The 22,277-nt window shown below is 40.3% G+C and overlaps 2 protein-coding genes across 3 annotated transcripts in view; one reads left to right on the top strand and one right to left on the bottom strand.

Annotated features, from left to right (window-relative positions):
- abca2 (ATP-binding cassette, sub-family A (ABC1), member 2) overlaps nt 1–13,094 on the bottom strand; it is a 64,353-nt gene extending 51,259 nt beyond the window's left edge. For both annotated transcript variants that reach the window (XM_044025632.1, XM_044025633.1), the window contains exon 1: nt 12,639–13,094. In XM_044025632.1, coding sequence (XP_043881567.1) covers nt 12,639–12,704 — 66 coding nt within the window. In that variant the 5' untranslated portion in view covers nt 12,705–13,094. The remainder of the gene's footprint in view (nt 1–12,638) is intronic.
- Nucleotides 13,095–14,676: 1,582 nt separating this feature from the next.
- On the top strand, nt 14,677–17,900 carry fut7 (fucosyltransferase 7). The gene is made up of 2 exons (XM_044026716.1): nt 14,677–14,923; nt 16,383–17,900. Exons 1-2 carry the CDS (start codon nt 14,904–14,906, stop codon nt 17,470–17,472), a joined length of 1,110 nt encoding a protein of 369 aa, XP_043882651.1. The 5' UTR covers nt 14,677–14,903; the 3' UTR covers nt 17,473–17,900.
- The last annotated feature ends 4,377 nt before the right edge of the window (nt 17,901–22,277 follow it).

Below are 22,277 nucleotides of genomic sequence, written 5' to 3'. Positions count from 1 at the left end.
CTACAGACTGTGATCTGTGCTTCACAGCAGTGACGCCATTCAAAACATTTGGAACCACAAAGAACTCTATGTTTGAGACTGTCTGGGTGAGTGGGAGGCTGGACGTCACACACACAAGCACACACACACACAGAGGCACAAGTTTAAAATTACTGTTTAATTAAGATATTTGTACTACTGTAATTAAGCTCTAAAACCATATTTCCATGTAACAATAAGTGAAACAAAGCAAAAAGCAAACAAGTAACAATTACAGGTATTCCTGTTGTTATCTAATTATGATATTCTGATTATTTTTGTCTTGAAGAAAAAGAATTGAAAGAATCAGGTTTAGTGTGAGGAAATATATTAACCAAATTAAAGAGTTTGAAAACAAATTGCTTTTTGGCACTGCTTGAAAAATGTAGTGACCCCTTTTACAAAAACATTACTAAGCCAAGAATATAATTTGTACATAAAAACATTATGTTTTTCTTAAAGATGACGTGTTTGATCACTAAATCTCATAAGATGTATCTATACATCTTATGAGATTTTGTGTTCCATAGAACTCTGGGATACTGGGATTGATTTTCAGTGTGTGTCACACTGCATGCCAAGATACACCCTGATCAAGAGCTCTTAAAACTTTGCTTTTAAGGAAGTTAGTATTGTAGTATTGTTATGCATTTGCAATACCACAAAGCAGGAGACACAATGATGGTAGTCTTATAATCGTGCGATTGCTTCACAGACAAGGAAACGATGCAATCAGTGTTCCCTTCCCTCAGGGACGAATGATTCTTTTCATATTGTGAAGGGGGACATGAGTTGCAGCAGCATTATGCAATATCCTTTTGGCCTGTACTGTTGTCAGACAACTTCTCTCTATGAAGTAGAATTTCCTTAAAGATATCCTTCTACACTTGAACCCTGGACCCTCAGATTAAAAGTCTGATGCTCTACCAACTGAGCTACCCAGGCTTCTAAAAACACTAATCATGGACGCAAAATTCGCCTGGTGGACAAATTCTACAGTGGAAAACTGGTGACAGAAGCCTCATATGAATGGGATGTATAAAGACATCCATCAAAGAGTTTTAGACTGAAGAAACCATCACTCAACAGAGGAGGTGGACTAAGACACCAACTATCAGCCACCTACAATGCTGTCATGAGCGCTCTTCCAAAAAGAATCAACAAGCAAACACATAAAAACAACTGTGAAGTCCAACAGCCACATAATAGTTGAGTCTGCCTCTCAGGTGATCCACAGAGGCTTGATTGCCTTGTTCAGACTGTAGGTTGCTGACTTTTGGATCAATATAATCCTTCATCTTTCCAGTGGGATTACCTTATTTCCAAGAATTAAGAGTCTCTCCAAAGTTTAAAGAAAGTATGATACTTATGGAACATCTTTTCCATCGGCTCTACCCTCACTGGTGTATAAGTATATCATTATCATATATATATATATATATATATATATATATATACATATACAGTATATGTATATATACAAATATATGTATATATATACATATATTTGACAGTTTCTGTGAAGACACAATGTTTCATGCTTCAACTAAAACAGGATTAAAAACAAAATGACTAATAAACATGACTGGACCAGGAGAAATACTTTCAGACTAAATCAGAAAGTAGCTCCAGAAAGTATCAGTAGTTAACTGCCTCCCTAGAAAACAACAGTCTGATGTGATCCATGCTGCAGCATAGCCTGAGACCAGGCGAACACCACTCATTTCTCCTCCTCCCTCCTCTCCGTGTGGGAGAAAAACTCCCTCCTTCTAAATAGATGTGTCATCTCCAGTCTGGTTGCAACACACTTTAACCTCTCCCTCTAATCATGCTTGTCTTTTAAAGGGGCAGTGCAGCCAAAAAGCAAGGCTCATTTATTGAGAATGTCCAAATGATGGCTGCAGCTGCTGCACAATTTCATTTGGCTTAAGTGTTTAGCACTGATGAATATGAAGATGTTCTCCAGTAATCAGGATGAAGGACAGTCAGTCCACTCAGTCTGCTGGATGGATTAACTGAAGCCTAATAGGACACAGTCAGTATCAAAGTAAGGAGGTGTGTTGTTTGTGTTCATCAAAATAAATGGGCTTCAACTCTAATGTAAGTCATTAACTGAGCCAAAGATCTACAAAACAAGTACAAATGCTGCTGTGGTCTCAGTAAATACACAAACACACTCATTCAAACACATTCAAGGCTATGCATTCCCTCTCTCTCTCATATATGTATATAAATATATACATATATACAGTATATATACAGTATAGACACACACATGCGATATGATGCGATACGCGGGCTTCTGCCTGTCTAGGGTTAGCCACGGCCAATGATCCACGCACATGATTTGGCAGAGAGTTTTATGCCGGATGCCCTTCCTAACGCAACTCAGTGGGATTAATTTAGAGTGTCCAGATAACAACGAGCAATGGGGATTGAGTGCCTTGCTCAGTGGTACCCCAGCCCTTGACCTGGCGAGGACTTGAACCTTCCAGTCACAGACAAAGTTCCCGTTCCACTTGGCCATGGGCTGCCTCATCTGTTCAATTATCATCAAAATGCCTGATCAAAAAAGGCATTACAGCTACAGAACTAGATCCACTTCAAGTCTTGTGGAGGAGGTTGCACTGTTCTCCACCCTGCTACATGTTTTTTTGTATTCTGTAAATGAACTAATGCCATATTAGCATGTGGAGGCCCTCTCACTCCTCCTTTCTTCTCATTACTTGTTTCTTGTTCCCTCTATCTCATCTGTAGATTTAATCGAAGTCATTCTCTTTCTATCTCAAGCGTATTTTCCCCTGGAGGAGTGAAGAATCTCTCAATAATTCATCAGCCTGAGACTTTTTCCAACAATCAAAGCTGCTGCTGCTTCCTGACACAGCTAAAGCTTACCGGCTCCAGTGTTGGGGAAGTTACTTGTCAACTATCGATAATTACTCATTAAAGAAGTGAGAACTTAAGACCCAACAAAGTTATCACTGCCATAAGCTCCATCACAGGTGTTTAACACTCCTCCAGAATGGCTACAAAGCTACACCTTCAGCGTTTATAAATGGGGGAGGAGTCTGGGACAAGAGCCTTGCACTGATTAGGCAAGAGGTTGACGAAAGCGCGTACCAATGAAGCGAGAGTGGACTAAGAAAACCGATGGCAAAATTTGACTGCAGTAGCTGGTGTTTGACCATAGAGGGCAGTAGACACACATTTATCATTTCAATACTTGAAGATTTGAACATGGACATTACTACATATCCATATACACTGGTATACACCAGAAAAAAGTGGTTTCAGGGTTGAGTTCAACTTTATACTAAACACGTTTGTTACTGTCTGTTGTCTCGTTTATCCACTTTGGTTTTAGAGGGCACCACACACTGCAACTCTTCCCCTGCTCCCAGAGCAGTTTGCCCACTGAACACAAAGACCAAACGGACCAATGCGTGGGTCACGTTGTCTGCTGTCTGACCGACGAACAATGTGAACAATGTGACCCCCAAACATCAAAGTTATCACTTCTTTACAGGGATCAATTACTCCAAAGTAGTTATTGGCTTCAAATTGTGATGTACTTGTTACTGTGATCACATTACTGTAATGTGTTTCTAAGTATTGCCTTACTGCCTAACACTGACTGGCACAGATTAGCAGCCAAGGGTACTGAAGGTTGGTTGGCCAGCAGTTGTGCTCAAAACAAAAGGACTATAGAGAATAGTGCTAGTGTTCAGAGACACACAACTGAAGTGTTCTCCACAAAAAACAAAACGAAAGACAAAAAAGTAGTCAAAGTCACTAAATATAACAGCAGCCATTTGGCGGTTGTGAGTTGTATTTTGAATAAAATACAATTAGAGCAGCTTTTTAGCACGTCCATACTTAAAGGTAGCATATGCAAAACTTGAGTGCCCCTCCCGTTCACAGTTAAATACCATGTCAGAAATTGCACAGACTATGAAAATAGATACGTAATATACATAATGTATGCATTCAGCTACTAACAAGTCCAGAGGGAGAAGGGCTAGCTGTGAGTCATAATGGAGCCCTTTCACAGCTCGTACCGCTGTCGATTGTAGAAATGCCAGACCAATATTGACCGTGGTGATCTCTTTTCTTCTGCTTCTTCTGCCTTTGTGTGAAGCCTTTTAAGTCAAAGAACAAGATTTCCTTGTAAGTACCTTCGCAGAATCGCTTTTAGCTGGATGTTTTGAACAATTTTTTTATTATTTGTTGTTTTTGGCTTTCACATGTTTGTGAAAAGGAGCCCCATTGAACACTTTCCCTGTGTGGAAAAAGCTGTGTGATTATGTAATCTACAATAAAATGTATCAGCAAATAACTGTGACTGATTTTGGTGACAATGTCGACGAATCCTTGCAACCCTACAAGGTAAACAACCTTGTTTAAACACAGTTTGTTTATATACAGGGTCCAGCAGTTCAACAGTTCTCACATGCAACAGGTAGTTTGTCTACTAGGGATGGGCATGAGTATTCAATTATTCACTTCTGTAAAGTTAAACAGTTACTATGACTGCTAGTAATATTTTAAAATAATTCAAAATAAATGTTTGATCAATGATTACACTTTTAAAAAAAAATCTACCCCAGTGAATATCTCATTTGTGATGCAACTATTACCACAAGGTGTCAGAAACAGCAAGCATTTAGTCAGTGTACTGCAGAAGTAAAAATTTCGAGATTTCTTGAAAGCATCTTGAAGCTCAACATGCTGCAGATGCTGCAGAAGTGATGAAAATTTCCAGGTTCTGTGAATGCATCTCGTTAGCTGCTCCTGTTAGCTTCACACATTGTGGACCTTGCATTACAAGCTCACATGCTGGAGGTTTTAATATTCAAATCATACCATCAACTACTTATATTCATTTCCCTACGATCGACCAAACCAGGTTCACACAGAAAAGGATTGTGATGCCACGCTCTACTCTCCCTTTTTCCAGACCATTGTCTTTAAACCACAGATGTGGTTGTGTGTCAAAATCCCAGAACAACAGATCAACAGCATCAATTACACGAATAATGCTGCTAATAGAGCTACAGTCTTATCTGAGTTTAGCTGAAGAAAGCTTTCAGCCATCCAGTCTTTTATTGCATCTACACAATCAAGGAGTCAAGTGAGTCTCTTTTTGATTGAATGTAAAATGGAGCTACATGTCGTGCACATAAAAGTGACTTGTAACATTAAAACTATCTCTAACATGACCCAGAGTAATAGAGTAACTAGTATGGGTCCCAGCATTGACCCCTGTGGAACACCACAAGTCAGAAGCGAGGAGTAAGAGAGTTTTGTTGTCAGAGACAAATGAGGCAAAGTGGATATCGTTGTGTACTCTCAACAATGCAGTTTCTGTAGAAGGCCTTTTCCTAAAACCAGACTGAAATTGATCCTACAGCTCAAATTTGTGAGTTGGTTGCGTCAAGTGACCGTCCAGAGCTCTAAACCTCACACTCGACCCTTAAATGAAACACAATTTTGATACAGGAAATATTTTATATCCAGGTTCAATCATTTCTGAGTACACAAAGCCTGCACATTTATGGACCATCAAAGTACCTTATTGAGAAAAAACTGCAGCCATGATCTCACAGGATTTACAGATATCCTCTGCTGTCTCCAGTACCAGGCCTCAGTGAACCAGCTGCTAGTCTATTAGACTTTACAGATAACATATATAATTCATCTAGCTGTCAGTTGACCTTCTGCTACAGATTTGCACGTTCCCTTATCAGTCAGCAACTTTATTCCCCATCCCATCCATCTTTAAAAGCTTCCTCTGTCACACTTACTTTTCTTCCTCTCCTCTCCGTGGGAAAATGTGTATCGCCTTGCTGCTGTTTTTCCTCTTTATTTTAAAATTCTCTCTCTAGACACCCAGCCAGTGGCTTTTATCCAGCCCCGTGTCAGACGATGATTAAAAGAGTGACTAGATCTAGGTCAGATGCTCAGCCTAACTGCTCAGTACAGCTGGGCAGAGTGTTTGGTTACTGTACGCTGCATCTGCTTTGAGGTCAGAGACATCATCTGCTATGCAAAAATCTGTTACTAAATTGATGCATTAAGCTGTAAACATTAGATGGGTTTATCACTTGTATTTTAAAATTGTCTTTATCTTAATTGAGAATATGTTTCTGGTGAAGTTGTAGTAGAGAGCCCAACAACACACAATTTTGTTTTCCTTCCTATGTATTGTATCGTTTATTAAGCATTTTACGTTGTTTTGTTGTTGTTTTTAAGTTTCAGTTTGTTCCAAATCAGAAGGAAATATATGAAGCTCAGTCTAGAGGGCAGCAGCACAAGTTAAATATCATGGTTTTGCAGATCAGTAGGTTTTCGTTTCTAAAAATCGAGTAGATTTAGAGTGCCATGAAGGGGTGGTAATCTTTGGGTAAGTCTATCTATCTATCTATCTATCTATCTATCTATCTATCTATCTATCTATCTATATTCTTTGCAAAGCAACAGCAACAAAGTTCGTGATGAGCTTTATGTTTTCTATTTTGCGCTGATCGGCAGAAACTGGAGTCATGTGTTTAATCTCCACCTCCGGGTGCTAACGTAAATGTTGTTGTTCATGTTTGTTGCGTTGCCAAATTATTTTCGTTCGGTTTCCACAGTGAACATATTGTCACAAAATATGTTCTCCGCCCCCCGTAATTCACAGAAGACAAAATTTTTCCACACATCATTTTTTTAATCCAGATTACGCTGGTTGGATTATACACTTTAGCCACAGCTCTCGCTCGAGGTGACGCACACATTTATGCTGTGAGATGTTTAACCAGTTTATTGGTTAAGGCCTGGCCCACTAGAGGATAATTGGCCAGATCGGGGGTGTCTTTTGATTTTAGACTGATTTGAACAAGTTGTCTGGCCAAATTATGCTGTAGTGTGAGGGTTTAACAGACGTCTTTACGTCTGTTTAAACATCTCCACGTCAAGTCACGGTAAATCACGCGAGTTTCTGTGAGATCCCAAAATCTCTGGAATCTCCTCCCTGAAATCGTTTGATTAAACGCCAAGTCTGTAATCGTCTAGTCTGGGCTTCCTCCAGATTAAGACATTGAAAATCAGTGTTAAAATGCTACTTCATAACTGATTCATGATCAATCACGAACATTTCTCCCACCTCCCGTGTCATTGTGTTTGTAAGCTGATGAATAGAAATCAGACATAAACACTCCTTTAAAATCTCCTGTCATTTTTGAACTTATCAACCTAAAGTTTTGCTGTGAAAATGGAGGACACGGGCAAACTTAACCGTCCTCCTGAGCAGTCAGTCACGACTCCAATGCACCTGAAAAGCAGTGTGTGGAAGTACTGGGTTCTACACCACAGATGGCAGAGGAACAAACAAATCTGCTGACTCACCTTTCAGCTTGGCTGTTAGCTCCACCCAAGTGACTCGGCAAAAGAGGCATCAAAGACAGGCAGCGTGACTAATAGTGAGTGTAGTCGTGTAAAGTGCACTGTCATGAATGTTTGTTCAAACTTGACAGCCCTGGTCTTTTCACCACTCAGTGCACTTAAACATTATTATATAGCATATCTATTCATACAGACTGTATATTCAATACAGCAGCAGCAACAACAACAACAACTCACTCTCTGGAGGATTAGGTGATCAAACCAGTAAATTTAGCAGCTTTGAACATGAACTCCAATGAAGGTATGAATATTGTATTGTAAAAGAAATCCTAAATGATTATTGTTGGTGCTTCACTGTGAATTAGTCTCAGGTAAGTGCTGACGACATCATTCTTCTCCGATCATCAATCTTACGGACGGCTTTCGTGAGTTTAATCTAGGGCGGCGTGATTATAAATCTATAGGCAGCAATGATGCAGCTGTTGCTATTTTTATTATTGCAGAGGCTCTCCAGGGCTCTCTCCTTAGCTTGATTGCTGAAGGTAGGTGAAGTTAAAAATAGCTACCATCCTTTCCCACCCCACACACAAGAAACCAAAACCCTTCCCTTTATCAGGACACCAGTAAAAGCACCAGGCACTGACACAAATCTTGCAGGCAGCCTGAGGACAGATCCAACCTCGGCTTTTAAGAACAGCACAAACATCACTTGCACATGTTCTGACATCAACAGACTACAGAGTACACAGAGACAAGTTAATGCCGTTTTCGGAATTCTTCCCGACAGAGTCAAAGATCACATTTAAGTCCTCGCACCGCACCTTGCATGACGGGCCGTGGAATGACCGCGATGGCCATTATGTGGACATAGACAGAGGATGTTACTTCCTGTTGCCAGCAGGTGGCAGTAAATTCAGCCACAGATATGCGATAAACAGACGGACATCCCTAGTATTTCTTATACAAAACAAGTGTTATAGCCATATTTATAGTCAACATCCTTGATTTAACATTAAAAAGCCAAATGACTGTTTGAATCTGTTGGTTCTTCTCTCCATGAACTCTAAATCTAAAGCTCTGATCTTATACACATCACATTACTTTTGCAATATTGTTTGTTTGACCCGTGCCAGCAGATAAAAGAAAAGAGCGGTCTATGTACGCTGACGTCGTGCAAACGATATTTGTACAGCTGGAAGAGCCTGGTTGTCCGGCACAACAGGTGAATTTCTTATCAAATCAATACACAAACATTCATTTGGTCCCAGAGACGAGATTATGTTCACTTGACCAGACTGAAGTGACTCATATTTGTTTTTCTGTTTGTGTGACTACAGAAATCAAATCAGACTTGTGTCACTTCATTGGATATGTATCTGAATGGCTCAATCACACCTGTCTGACATTCAGAAAAGGTTAGGTTACCAACACGTTATTTATATTTAAGACCCCATAGGCCTTTATAAAAGCCCAAGTCCCCCAATGCCCCCCTGCTCTGCAGAGGACACCTATTTCAGCCTATTTCTTATTGGACCCATTCAATTTCCCAACAGATCCTGGGACTCAAGACTCTGAAATCCTGTCATCACTGGACCTGTTTGTTTTTGTCACGGTCACCTTTGAATGCAAGAAATTGAAATTAAAATTGTGTCATTAATTCAATTTGAGTTCTTTCTCACACACACACACATCTAGCCATGTTTAGACTTGCATTGACTTCATCATTCATTTGGACAAACTAAACACAGCTTTATCTCTAACCTTAAGCATAACCTGAGTCTTAACCTAACCACAATTCTAATCTTAGTCCTAAACCAGTTCCTCAGAAATTGGTTTTGGTCTCCATGAGAACTAACGGTCCTGACCACAGAAACAATTATATTATCGACTTTCTTTGATTCCTTTTTTCCTCCCACCCACTCACTTTCCTCACCCATTCATTCTGTAGAGTAAGAAAAAAATTGCCTTTTCATCAGATGAAGAGCAAGGTATTTTTGTACACACACACACTGTGAACACTTATAGATATAATGCATTCCCCTTACTCTTAACCACTACAACTAAATGCCTAACCCTTAACCTAAACCTAATTCTAACCCTAAAACCAGGTCTTAAGATGTGAGGACCAGACAAAATGTCCTTCACAAAGATACACATACAAGAACTCACACACACACACACACACACACACGCTCTGTCGTAACATGAGATGATTGGACACGAGTCTTCATGTCGTTCAAGTTCATAATCTTAATTTGGAGGTCAGATTAAAGAGGACAGATCTAAACTGGACCATCTCCTCTGATTGATCAGCGGGCCCACTCATTTGTGATTGGTCGACAGTGTGTCAGTGATGAACACTTCACATTTACTGTAGCCATGGCAACAACAGTGCCGATTCTGCTGGAAGTCAAACTCGCGGCTCGGCAGCCTGTTGCATGTTACGTTATGTGATGCAGATTCTTTACAGAAAACCAAAGAATGTCCATGAATAAAAACAGGGCGTCTCAGTGTGAGAGAGAAAGACTCCCGGACCTTTGTTATCAGCAGAAATGTTTACATGCACAAAACTGCCGGAAAAGAGAAACCCTGAAACACAAAATGCACATCGTGTCATCATGTCAACAATACTCAGACGTCAGCCATTATTCGCTTGGTTATAAAAAGGCAAAAGATGCTCTATGACTATTCGTAATGTGTTTTTATTAATTGTATTCATTAAAACTAATCTTTCTTCTCCAATTAGTTTGGCTTCAGGACAATCGCTGCAATCACACATTTTCCATGCGGTGAATTATTTACATGCAAAGTCAATGAGTCACGTTGGCCGGGTGAACGCCACTAATATCCTGACACGTTTACACATCATTCACTCCAATCGCTCAAGTTCAAAAAAGTTTATTTTTGGTGAAAACTTCACCTCATACAATAACTTATCGTCTGTGTGTGTGTTCTCACCCGCAGCGCTACGACGCGAGAAGCTACAAAAGCCAGAAATAAAGTCAGTGAGGAAGTCGGTGTATCACTTATGGGATGCATACATTCCCGTTGTGAGAGATTTAGAGTTTAGATTTAGCTCGACACACTGGCCCGCATTACACTGGACATTATCGTCTCTTCACCACATGTATTTACAGCTGCTATTATGACATCACATCCTGTGTGTTTTCATATCAACAACAACTTGTGAACCCTGCATTCATTTCACTAGCTCTCATGCACCGGAGTTTACAACATTCAACTATTCAGCAAATAATATTTAAACAGTATTTTTCCCATGGCTAAAGTAAACATTTCTGATCTTTCATTTGACCAAATTGCTGTTTTTTATTATTCATATTTGTATTACTTGGTCACACTACCTCCGTCACATTGAGGGATTTTTCTCTACGAGTGTGTTGTCAGGTTTTTTTTAACGTGTTTATTTGTTATATCTGAGCAACTTTGTGTTAAGATCTGCTCTATAAATAAAGATATTATTATAATAATTCAAAATATTCCGTGGTATTTTCTTATTCCCTTAAGTATGACAGTGATACACACCAGGGTACGTACTGCACACGGTCTCTACAGCAGATGACTGTGACGTGCGACAATGACACACATGAAGTGAGGTGAGTATGAATCATCACCTCACCCTGTCATTTCAACAACTACACCAGCCTCTGTTTTTCACTTCACTTCATCTGCGGCTTATGGATAAAACAAAGAAAACGCAGCCTCCACCTGGCGACATTCCCGCGCTGCACACAGGAAGTGATTCATTTGATGTCAAGACAAGTGGAGGCAACAGCGTCATTGCACGAGTAAAGCGTGAAGGCTGCAAACGCGTTGGCGTTCTTGACTGAAATCACAAAGAGGTTCAGCAGTTTGACGATATTAATGCTTCTGCTCTGCTGCTGCATACACACAAATGCTCCCTCAGTCAGGTCTAATAGTATTGCTTCGGTATACTCAGGATACTCAGTATGGGTATCGGTCTGATACTGGTCAAAATCACGGGATAGGATATTGGACAAATAAAAATCTAAAATCCTGTAAATCTGACTGTAAATGTGTTAATAATCAATCAGCAACAGCGTTTTAGCTGAGTCATGTTTATTTCTCCTATTTGTTACACAATTGCAGAATTAGGTCTTTGAAATAACCTGAAATGGCACAAATGTGTTCGCTAACAGTTTCATTTAAAATGACTGAATTGGACCGATATTGGTATCGGCCGATATATATTATATACTGATTGGTGTTTACCAAACCTTGAAATAACGATGGTTTTGAATGTTGATTTTTATCCACAAACTAAAATGATTCAGTTTTACCGATTTCTTCGTTATATGGAGCAAAGAAACCAGAAAATACCTGAAAAATATGAAGGTTTGTTTCAATGAACACTCAAACTGATTAATCGATTATCAAATTAGTTGACAATTAATTCAGTAATTGTGTATTTTAGAGATGAATCGAATAATCACTGCAGCCTTAGAATCCTCTAAGGCTAAAAAGACACAGGTGACACCGGCTTGGAGTGATTAACACGATTATAATGAATGCTATTTATAGTGTTCCATTTGGATCATTAATAGTGAAGCACAGGCTATTCTGAGGTACGCGAATCAAATTCAGCTTATCGGCCACATAAAGGCTCCAAACATGATACTGATAAAATACTTCTTATTATATTACCTGATTTTACGCAGCATGTTTACTATTTATTATTATTATTATTATTATTATTATTATTATTATCTGTGCCGCTGTAACATTACAAATGTCCTTGTTGTTGGACGGTTCTATGCGGTCCTGAAGCCTAAAGGACACAGACTGGGTCTCTGCACAACTGTTGTTTGTCAACAGCAGCAGCAACAACCTGTTTGACAGGAGAAGCACATAGACACACACACACACACACTGACAACAGACCAGCACCAGCATCATCATCATCATCATCATCATTCCCAGCACCATCATGCTGCTTTTACAGCTTTTACTGCAGTGTGTTTTTTTTATGTCTGATGGGGGACATTTGCAGACAGGGGCAGGTTCTGGGAGAATTTGCCCAAATAATAGGTGGTGGGCACTGCAGCAGCAGCAGCAGCAGCAGCAGATACCCACGCCCGTCTGCTCTGCGAGGACACAAACAAACACATAAACAAACACACGCACACAACCGCGACTCCCTGAGAGCCTCGAGAGAAGCGTTTCACGGGGAGTCGCGTGAATACGTGGCCGCGTCTTACCGGTCCCCTCCTCTTCAGAGAGATGTTCTTCCACAGCAGGAGATGGAGCTGGTGCAGGAACCCCATTTTCGCCTCCCACTCGTGCTCCGCTCTGTCCTAAATCCACCACATCAGCCTGACAGCGGTGCTGCTGCCGCTGCCGCTGCCGCCGGTTTAAGTTTCGCTGTTGTCGGTTGTCCTGTCGCTGCTGCTGTCGCTGCTGCTGCGGCGGCGCAAACTCAACAACCGGGGAATTACTGTCCCATCATCCCCGGAGCATCCGCGCGGCTCCTCCGTCACTTGATATTAAATAATATTAATCTTGTCCACTGAGGCAGGTAAAGCACAGAAAAGCGTTCTTCCGCCCGCGTGACGAGACAGTTCGTGCTCGGTGTGTCGGTGGAACAGCTCCTGGCTCCTCCCGGGGCCGCCTATCCAGCTCCTTACCGGAATGCTAGGAGTTAGTGTTGGGCACGAGCGAACACTGCGAAGTTCACTACAGCAGCGACAGGTTGTACTTCCGGCCAGGACTTTCAAAGCAAAAGCCCTCTCAATAAGAACATTTTATATACATATATGTATACACACATATATATATATATATATATGCTTTTCAGTGCAAGGACTGTTTATATACTGTAAGTGAATTTTCTCATTGTCAGAAAATGGTTGATTGATCTGAAAGATCTTTTGAGTCATTTCAAAACGAGAGAGAGTGGAGAGTGAATGTATTTACCCATTTATCTAGAAAGCACAAGCACGCTACTGCTCTGCATGTCTGGAGTGCACACTGCCCGCCTTCATCCTCCAGTGAGTCTCAGTCAATACTCCAGTGAGGAAGAACAGCAGATGTTCATCTTCATAGACGATCTTCTGTTGATATCTGGCTGTTACTACTGCAGCGCAAGGATCAACACTGGAGACGAGAAATGATGTAATAGTACATGTAAAAACTCAATTTATATTTGATGTGATCTTAGATTAACAATAAGTTATGGTTAAGTTTTTTTTTTAAGAAAGAGATTGGAAGATTTAATATGTAGTGCATATTTCTTTAGTTGAAAATTAAGTCATTTTACAAAATGACAAAAAGTTATTTTAATTGTTGAAAAACAGTTAGATTGTTTTTAAAAGTGGTTTGAAAAAATATAGTTATAATATATATTATAATTATGGAAAGTACTGTTATTTTTCAAGATATTTTTCATTATTTTACAGTATTTTTTTGGTGCCAGAATATTACTGTGTTTCAAAGGTTTTTTTTACAGTGTAGGGTAAAACAAAAACAAGAGTGACACTGGTTTGGTGTAAATAACACAACTATAAATAATGCGAGATAACCAACCCCCACTGCTTCCTGGCAGGGCCGGCCTAAGCTTTAATGGGGCCCTAAGCTGAATTTGATTAGGGGGGTCCTCTTCTCACTCCGTTGCTTGACTATTATTGATAAAACATCACAAGTAACATCACAAAAGTGGCCTAGTAGTGATGTGCACTTAATGACTTCTTTAAACTTGTGCAAATGTGCATTAATCAATAATGGACTACAAAATAAAACCAAATAACTTGAGCACAACACTATTTAGATCTCTAATTACATCTAAAGATATTTAGACTTCTTTAATATGTTAAAAAAAAAAAAATTTCTTGGTGTCTCCTGCTAATCAGCTGCTTAGATCGCTCATGCCGCTGCGTGGGACAAATCAACCGTATCAGCACAGATTTTGCATCAGGTTCCAGGCGATACAGTACACGGGTGAACGGTTGAAACAGTTAAGATGTGGTTGGCATACACAGGAGCTTCCTGTCCTCCTCTGCAGAGATATGAGCAGGAAGAGCGCCCACAGCTTGTGGTTCATCAGATGTAAAATGTGAAACCCTGCCCTTTCTGAGTGTCACATGCAGCTGGAGGTGCAAGTCGAGCAAAAAGCACCAATACGGGTATCGAAACAAGGTGGCACAGTGATGAGCGTCACTGAAGATGTGGGTTTGACCAAAGACGAAGTATTGCAGAATAAAAGAGTCTCTTTAAAGAAGAGCATTTTAAGATCACTACATCCTTCTCAATATTCAACTGTTCTTTTTAAGCAATAATAAAAATGTTCTATTTTCTATGTTTGCTGCTGCTAGTTTCTCTCTGCTGACCACAGACAGCCATCGAGAACCAACCGTCACAGGCTGGGTGTATGTGTGTAAGGAAGTGTTGGGCAATAAATCAGTCGAACGTTTTAGAGTGAACTGAAATTGAACTGAACTGAGTTTTCCTTCAGTTCTGCAGACAGCCCGATGCCACCCATGACATCCAGGCAAGTACTAACTTCTCTGATAATCTTCATTTTTATTATTATTATTATTATTATTATTATCCGATTTTCTCTACACATTCATTGTGTGCAGAACACTGTTTCTGTTCAAATGCTTTGCTCTGAAAAACGATTCATGACTTGACTTATGGTGCACAGAAAGTCATTCTAATACGTGATCAGATAGTGGGTTATTAAGAAAAAAAAGCACACACTTTGACTTTGACCACTTAAATCTGTCATTTTCTTTGCTTTTTAACCTATTTTTTAAAGTCGGGTGTGTGTGTCTCTATATGTGTGTGTGTGTCAGTGCCTTTGGTGTAACCTTGCCAGGACCTTTAGACCTCATGAGGACCTAAATCTGGGTCCAATGATGCAGAAGGTCATTTCTGAGCCTCTGGTTGCAGTGATGAAAGATCACACACACCTGCAAACACACACACACACATGCCTGCTTATAGTACAAATATACAAATGGCTTTTTCCTTTGCGAGGCTCCATCGATCAACTAATGACGCAGCTGTCGCAGAATCTTTGTGCTGATGTTAAGCGTGATTCACACTTTGTGCAACGTTCAGTTTCACATCTATTGTTACTTCTGACAAGTCATAGTGCAAGCTGGTCAACACCTGTTGTCTACATGGGCAGCTTTGTTGTACATATTTACATAATTGTCGTACATACGTCGCACTAATATTGTTTTTTCAGTGTCAACGCTAACACGCTAATTTTGTCGATTCATTTGAATAATTGAACATGTTCCAGTGGTGACGGACCCATAAGCTTTGGTCACGTGTGCAGGCAAACTGAGTCATCCTGGTTACAGGACAGTCTACGGCGCAAAGATGGATGAGGACGGACTTTTAGGCGGAAGTTTCATTTTAAAAAGTTACCCGACGGCTTGTTGGGCAAAACTAAACTTTGTGTAAAGATTCACTAATATGTTTAAAACATTAAGATGCTCTTTGTTGTGGCAAATGTGTACTTCACCAGAGAGAAACTGTGTTTAAAGTTAAGTAAAGAAAGCCATTAAAACAGCCTTTGACTATAAATATGCTTTGTGTCTTGATTCTACATTCATTCCATGATTTTATATCAATAAATATCTGTTATAAGCTTCAGGGTCAGGCGATTCATTAGTTAATTTCTTACATTTCTGTGCTATTGAATTTCTTATTTCTATATCAATTGACAGCCCTCATATGTATATATACCTATATATAGATATATACATATACATATATAGTATATATGTATATATATATATATACACACACATGTATATATCCAACATATAGTTTTTTTTATCCAAGACATACATAGACACCACAATGACATGAATTTGTTTAGATTTGAAAGCAAGACAGTTTAAAATTTGAAAGAGACTAACCCTCTGCAGTTCCTGCACTGTGCCACATGTGTGAACATGTGACACTCATGTCTTACCTTCCTTCCTTTGCAGGACCTTGAAATCTATCATCTATACTCCCTTGACCTGGTCTACGCTTCATCACCATGACATCTCCAGAATGTCCCTCTTCATCTGCCTCATGCTCTTCAGCTCGCTCTCCTGCCTGTTCTGGTACAGTTTTCTGAACCAGACGCTTCATCTGCAGAAACGTCCTCCTGATGTTCCTCAGAGAAACATCAGCATCCTGCTGTGGCACTGGCCATTTGGCCGTTCCTACAGTCTTGCAGGAGATAAATGCCTGGAGATGTACAACATCAGTCACTGTCACCTCACTGATAACACTTCAGACTTCCCCACGGCTGATGTGGTTGTGTTCCACCACCAGGAGATCAGCCATGGCTTGTCTTCGCTGCCCTTGCACCTGCATCGGCCGGCCTCCCAGCACTGGGTGTGGATGTCCTTGGAGCCTCCTGTCAACAATGCAAACCTCGCACAGTTCGATGGCCTCTTCAACTGGACCATGAGTTACAGACGTGATGCAGACATACCTATACCTTATGGAAAGACCATTCCTGGAGGGGAGGAGCACATCTTCAAGGTTCCTGCAAATCACTCCTGTCTTGTTAGCTGGGTGGTCAGCAGCTACAAGCCAGAGCAGGCCCGTTCCAGTTTTTACCAAAGTCTAAAAAAGTATATCCCCATAAAGGTCTATGGCAGGTGGACTAAAGAAATGCTGTCAGACAAAAAGCTGTTGCCCACCATTGCAAACTGCCTGTTTTACCTGTCTTTTGAGAACTCTGAGGCAAGGGACTACATCAGTGAGAAGCTCTGGAGGAATGCTTTCCAAGCAGGGGTTGTGCCAGTGGTCCTGGGCCCCAGCAGGGCCACCTATGAAGCTTTGGCACCCCCTGGTTCTTTCATCCATGTGTCTGATTTTAACAGCACAGCAAGTCTGGCTGCCTACCTCAAGCTCGTGGCTGCAGATAGGAAGAAGTATGAAGGATACTTCCAGTGGCATCGCACTCATGCCATAAAAACCTACACTGAGTGGAGAGAACGACTGTGTCAGATCTGTGTCAAGTACCCCAATTTAACAGCCAAGCAAATCTACCAGGACCTGGAGGGCTGGGTCAGCAGTTAACATTAACAGAGGCAACTGATTGTTTTTGTGTCCCCAGTGGTGTGTTTTCAGTACCCTTTCCTTGCAGTGCCAATCTCAGCTACATCGGGCGATAGGCGGGGTACACCCTGGACAGTTCGCCAGTCTCCCTGTGCTAGAAGCCATATTTTCAGTGAGAGTGATCGTTTGTGTCCCAGGGACACGAATGGTTCCCTTTATGATTGATTAGTGACTGATTAATGTAAGCAAAGAAATATATTTCCTGATCAAAATGGTGGATTCTCTGTTTTCTTTATCTTCTTATCTCTTCGTTTGTCTGCTCAGGGTTTCACTTCTGAATCATCCACTTTGGCGACTTTAGGTAACTTCCTCATGAAACAATAGTAAATTGTTGAATTGTTGGTTCATTGAGTGCATTTATGTGCAAATGAAGATATGAAACAGTAAAAGTCTTATGTCATATGTGTTAAAGACAGAACTGGTGTGTAGAGCTGTGTCATTTATCCCTAAATTCAGTTAAAAAGTAAAAAAGCAGATTTAAAGGTTTAGTTGTAACATTGTTGTGAGATCATTGACTGTGCAGCGTGAGACCACTTTAACACTGTGCACTGCTGACCTCTAGTGGCTGAAATGAGCCTAACATAGTATTCATCCAACATGTTTTCTAGTTTCCCCCATGTCATACACACACAGAGAAAGGCACCAACAGTCCTGAAATCTCCAAACTTCAAAACTCTAATCACAATCCCATCAGTCTCACTAAAATATCGTTCTAAATCTCTGTGTGCAGATCACGTCATTTAGCTGAGAAACACTGACCTTTATAATGCAGCACCCTGGTTTACATTGAGTCTCACGAATGTAACAACTGTGCAAACACTTCAATCATGTGTCAGAGAGTAAAAAAAGGCCTTAAATTACTTTTGTCAAAGGTTTTTATCAATATTATTAATCTAAATGGTGAATAGAAGTGGGCCTAATACAGAACCCTGTGGTACACCCTTGCGGATTGGTAAGTTGTTGAGAGAACAGAGACCAGGTCCTATCTCTGAGGTCATTTTGGAACCAAGAGACTGCTTGCTCTGAAAGTCCTGAGTTGAGAAGTCTGCTTTTTAGGACGTCATGATCGACTGTATCAAAAACCTGATTGAAATGCAGATAAAATGGCGTTGGTGTGGAGTTGGTCACTCACCAGAGATTCTAGAATCTTTGCCAGTACTGACAGATTAGATATTGGTCTGTAGTTGTTTAACTTAGATGGGTCACCTCCTTTTAATACAGGGAAAACAAATGCAGATTTCCATATGCCAGGTATATTTCATTATTCAGCAAAGTGAGGTTAAAAAGAGAAGTACGAGGGCCTGCTATGAAATCAGCTGCAATTGTGTTTCAATACGATCAGGTCCTGGAGTTTTTAATGAACTTCCTGGAACGTCAGTACAGGGCGTCACAGTTGTACAGCAAGTGGAGTCAAACAGAGAATCAGCCAAATTTAAACGCTCATTAAAACAATTCCATTTCTCCATTTTGTCATGAACAGCAACAGAATCCTTCATAAGAAAAGCTGGCACACGAGAAAGGGATTTTATGGCTTTCCAAAATGTCCTTGGGTCATTTAGGTTTTCAGTGGTGACAGACAGATCAGAATCTGATTTTGCTTTCTTAATAAAAGATATTTCAAAGTTGTCTAAAATCAAGCCAAACAGAGGAAACCCCCACTTTTCATTGCCTTAGCCCAAGCCAAGTTAGGAACAATGTCTTATAACTCAGGGGAAAACCAGGGATTATCACTACCCATGTCCATTCATGGCTAAAACCATCATTAAAAAGGTCCAGGCTGATTCCACATCAGGGATTAGCTCAATTCTCCTCCAATGAAACGAAACAAATCATGAAAAAAAACAAAAACCCTGCTCATTAAATAGTTTGAGATTAGTCTAACAAATGACACGTGTCTTACATTTAGGGATCTTCGTGTTCCTGACAGCAGCACATGTGTGAGGAACACTTGACTTTTTGACTTACACAATCACAACATTTTACATTCAGATGGTTAGATGGACTCACCCACCCGCGATCGCTTGCTCGTAAGTCACACACACACACACACACACACACACACACACACACACACACACAGCCAACGCGCAAACAAGAGTGACGAGAAACGCCATTGTTTTCTGTACGGAAAAGTTTGCGCGCGCGCGCGCCTGTGTGTGTGTGTGCGTGTTTGTGCGCGTGTGACAGCACAGGAGCAGAGAAGGGAAACGGGATGAGACGATGCAGCGCGTGTCCAGGTGAGTTCGTAGAGATGGAACTGTAGATCCAGAGGATTATTTCACTATTGTTGTTATTATGTTTAATTATTAGTGCATTATTATTGAGGATCTGTGTCACGCCTTTATTTTCCCATGCAGGATAAGACACAGAGACCGTCTGTCTCCCATCATGTCTCCAGCAGAGGGCGCTCCATACATGTTTCTTTGTTTTACTGACATTATTATTATTATTATACACACATTTCTATAGACATTCATTGTTCTTAAAGGGCGGTTTCACTCATTTTTCCCACTTGGTCAAATGAAGAATAAACTTACATTCACGTTGATGCTGTGTTTGATTAATTCACATTCCATTACGGTCTGAGTTTTTTTCAATGTATTTTTTATTAGATCTTTTTCAGATTATTAGAAAAAAGTGACTTTGACGTCGAGCTTTTTGTCAATTTTATTAAATGTTTTCAATCCCAACATCAATCCTCACTGTGTGATGATCGAATGACACAATTCCTGGAAATTAGTAACAAACTGTAAAAACTTTTGGGTGAAGTGGTCCTTTAAAAGAACTGCAGCTCAACTCACTCTTCAGTTCATTTTTTAACCTCTAGAGGGAGCACACAGCACCTGGAACTCCTGTTCTTCATCAGGCCTTTGACTCTTGTCCTGCTGGTGGAAGATTTTTGGATAAAGACACTTTACAAGCCAAGTGCGTTTTGACTTCAGATTATATAAATATTTATTTCTTTATTACAGCTCTGTTATATATCCACGTGCATGCTAAACTGAGTGGAAAAGAAGTGGTAAGTCCCAAAACAGTCAGTTTATCAAAGAGAGCTCGGCGGCGTGGGTCGTGTCCTTGTTCTGAGGTTCACTTTCATCAGAGAGAGAGAGAGAGAAGGAGAGAGAGAAGGAGAGAGAGAACGAGGAGGAGGGTAAAGCAGAGGCGTGGACCATTTTAAAAAAGGCAAACATGAGAGAATTATCGTTACATCTTTGTTTCCAGTAAACTTTTATCCATCCAAACAAGAAAATCTGCTCCTTTTTTTTTCTAAATACTGTCTAAATACTTCTTCTTCCACACACATCCTGTGTGTGTGTGTGTGTGTGTGTGTGTGTGCGTGTGTGTGCAGGTCCAGTGTGATATGCTCGAGCAGAACGGCTGAAACACAGCTGCACAGAGCAGCTTTCCTGAGAGACAACAGCCACAGGCCACAGTTACTGCCCCGACGTCTGTCCCTGGAGCTGAAGCATCGTCATCGTCATCGTCCCCGGGGCCCGTAATTTAACCTATGACCTGTCGAGTGGGCCAATATGACCAGCTGCAACATTAAGTCCAACACCCATGCAGTGTTTAAGCCAAGTTAAGCAGGTCCAGGAAAGCAGAGAATATCCATGAGGCGATGAATCAATTCAATCTGTCATAATATACAGGTCGAGAGATTGGACTGGATTATACTGTTTTCTTTCCATTGGAGATTAATACATGACACAATACAGTATATATATATATATACATACATATGTACATATATGTATATATATACTGTATATATGTACATATATAAAAATAAATATATATATACACGCAAATACATTACAAATGTGTAACAATAACTGAATGCAATGTTTGATTTGTTGTTAAGGTTGTAACAATTTTAAATTCAATATTAATCCTCCACTAAATTACTGGCCAACAATTGTGTTACTTTTTGTTTGTTTGTTTTCCTGATTAAATATATTGACAGATTAATCAGTAATCCACCATAATCCTTGAACTGGAACATCTAAAGGAAATATGGATTGTTATTTGTTGTAATTTTATGTTATTATTATTATTATTATTGTTGTTATCATGTCTCACTTTGTACACTGTACATATTCTTAATGACAGTGTTTCAGTATGTTGTTGATGATCTTGATAAAGACTGGATTGAATCATCCCGTTCAGGAGCTACAGTATGGTATAAGGTGCAGATTCTCTGCTTCCCACAAAAGAAACTTACATTTCATTTAAAAAACTATGATGCGACAAAAGAAACGACTATTTTTAAATCAGTTTTTCACCACTTTTCTGCCAGTGTTTGTTCTCCTCGTGTGTGTGTGTGTGTGTAAAACCCTGCAAAACAGTCGGTACGGAAGCAAACAGCTCAATTGATATTTGACACAGTACTCAAGAATCCAGAGGAACATGTGTAGTAACACGTTACGTGATAGAGGTAAGATCTCCGACTGTACATGATAGCAGCTATATACACATCACAAGAACCATAGGGACTAGCCATGTTAGTCAGATACCATATGTACAAAGTGGCCACGCTCTGTTTCAGAGTTCTAAATAAACAAGTTCCTTTGAAATCATTCAAGTTATCTGTGTGTGTGTGTGTTTGGGGATGTAACGGTATTTGTTTAAAATTCACAATGTCGCGATGTGACGTGTGATATAGACTGTAGATGTCGCTGTAAACGCTCATCCTGAGCGATGGAGGAGGGGCTTACTATCTTCCTGGATTGGGGCCGACACTAGGACTACTTTGGATGTGGCTCCCC

The sequence above is a fragment of the Solea senegalensis genome, linkage group LG5, assembly GCF_019176455.1.
Source record: "Solea senegalensis isolate Sse05_10M linkage group LG5, IFAPA_SoseM_1, whole genome shotgun sequence".
Taxonomy (NCBI): domain Eukaryota; kingdom Metazoa; phylum Chordata; class Actinopteri; order Pleuronectiformes; family Soleidae; genus Solea; species Solea senegalensis.
Note: the sequence above shows the minus strand (reverse complement) of the source record. Positions and strands in the feature narration are given on the sequence as shown.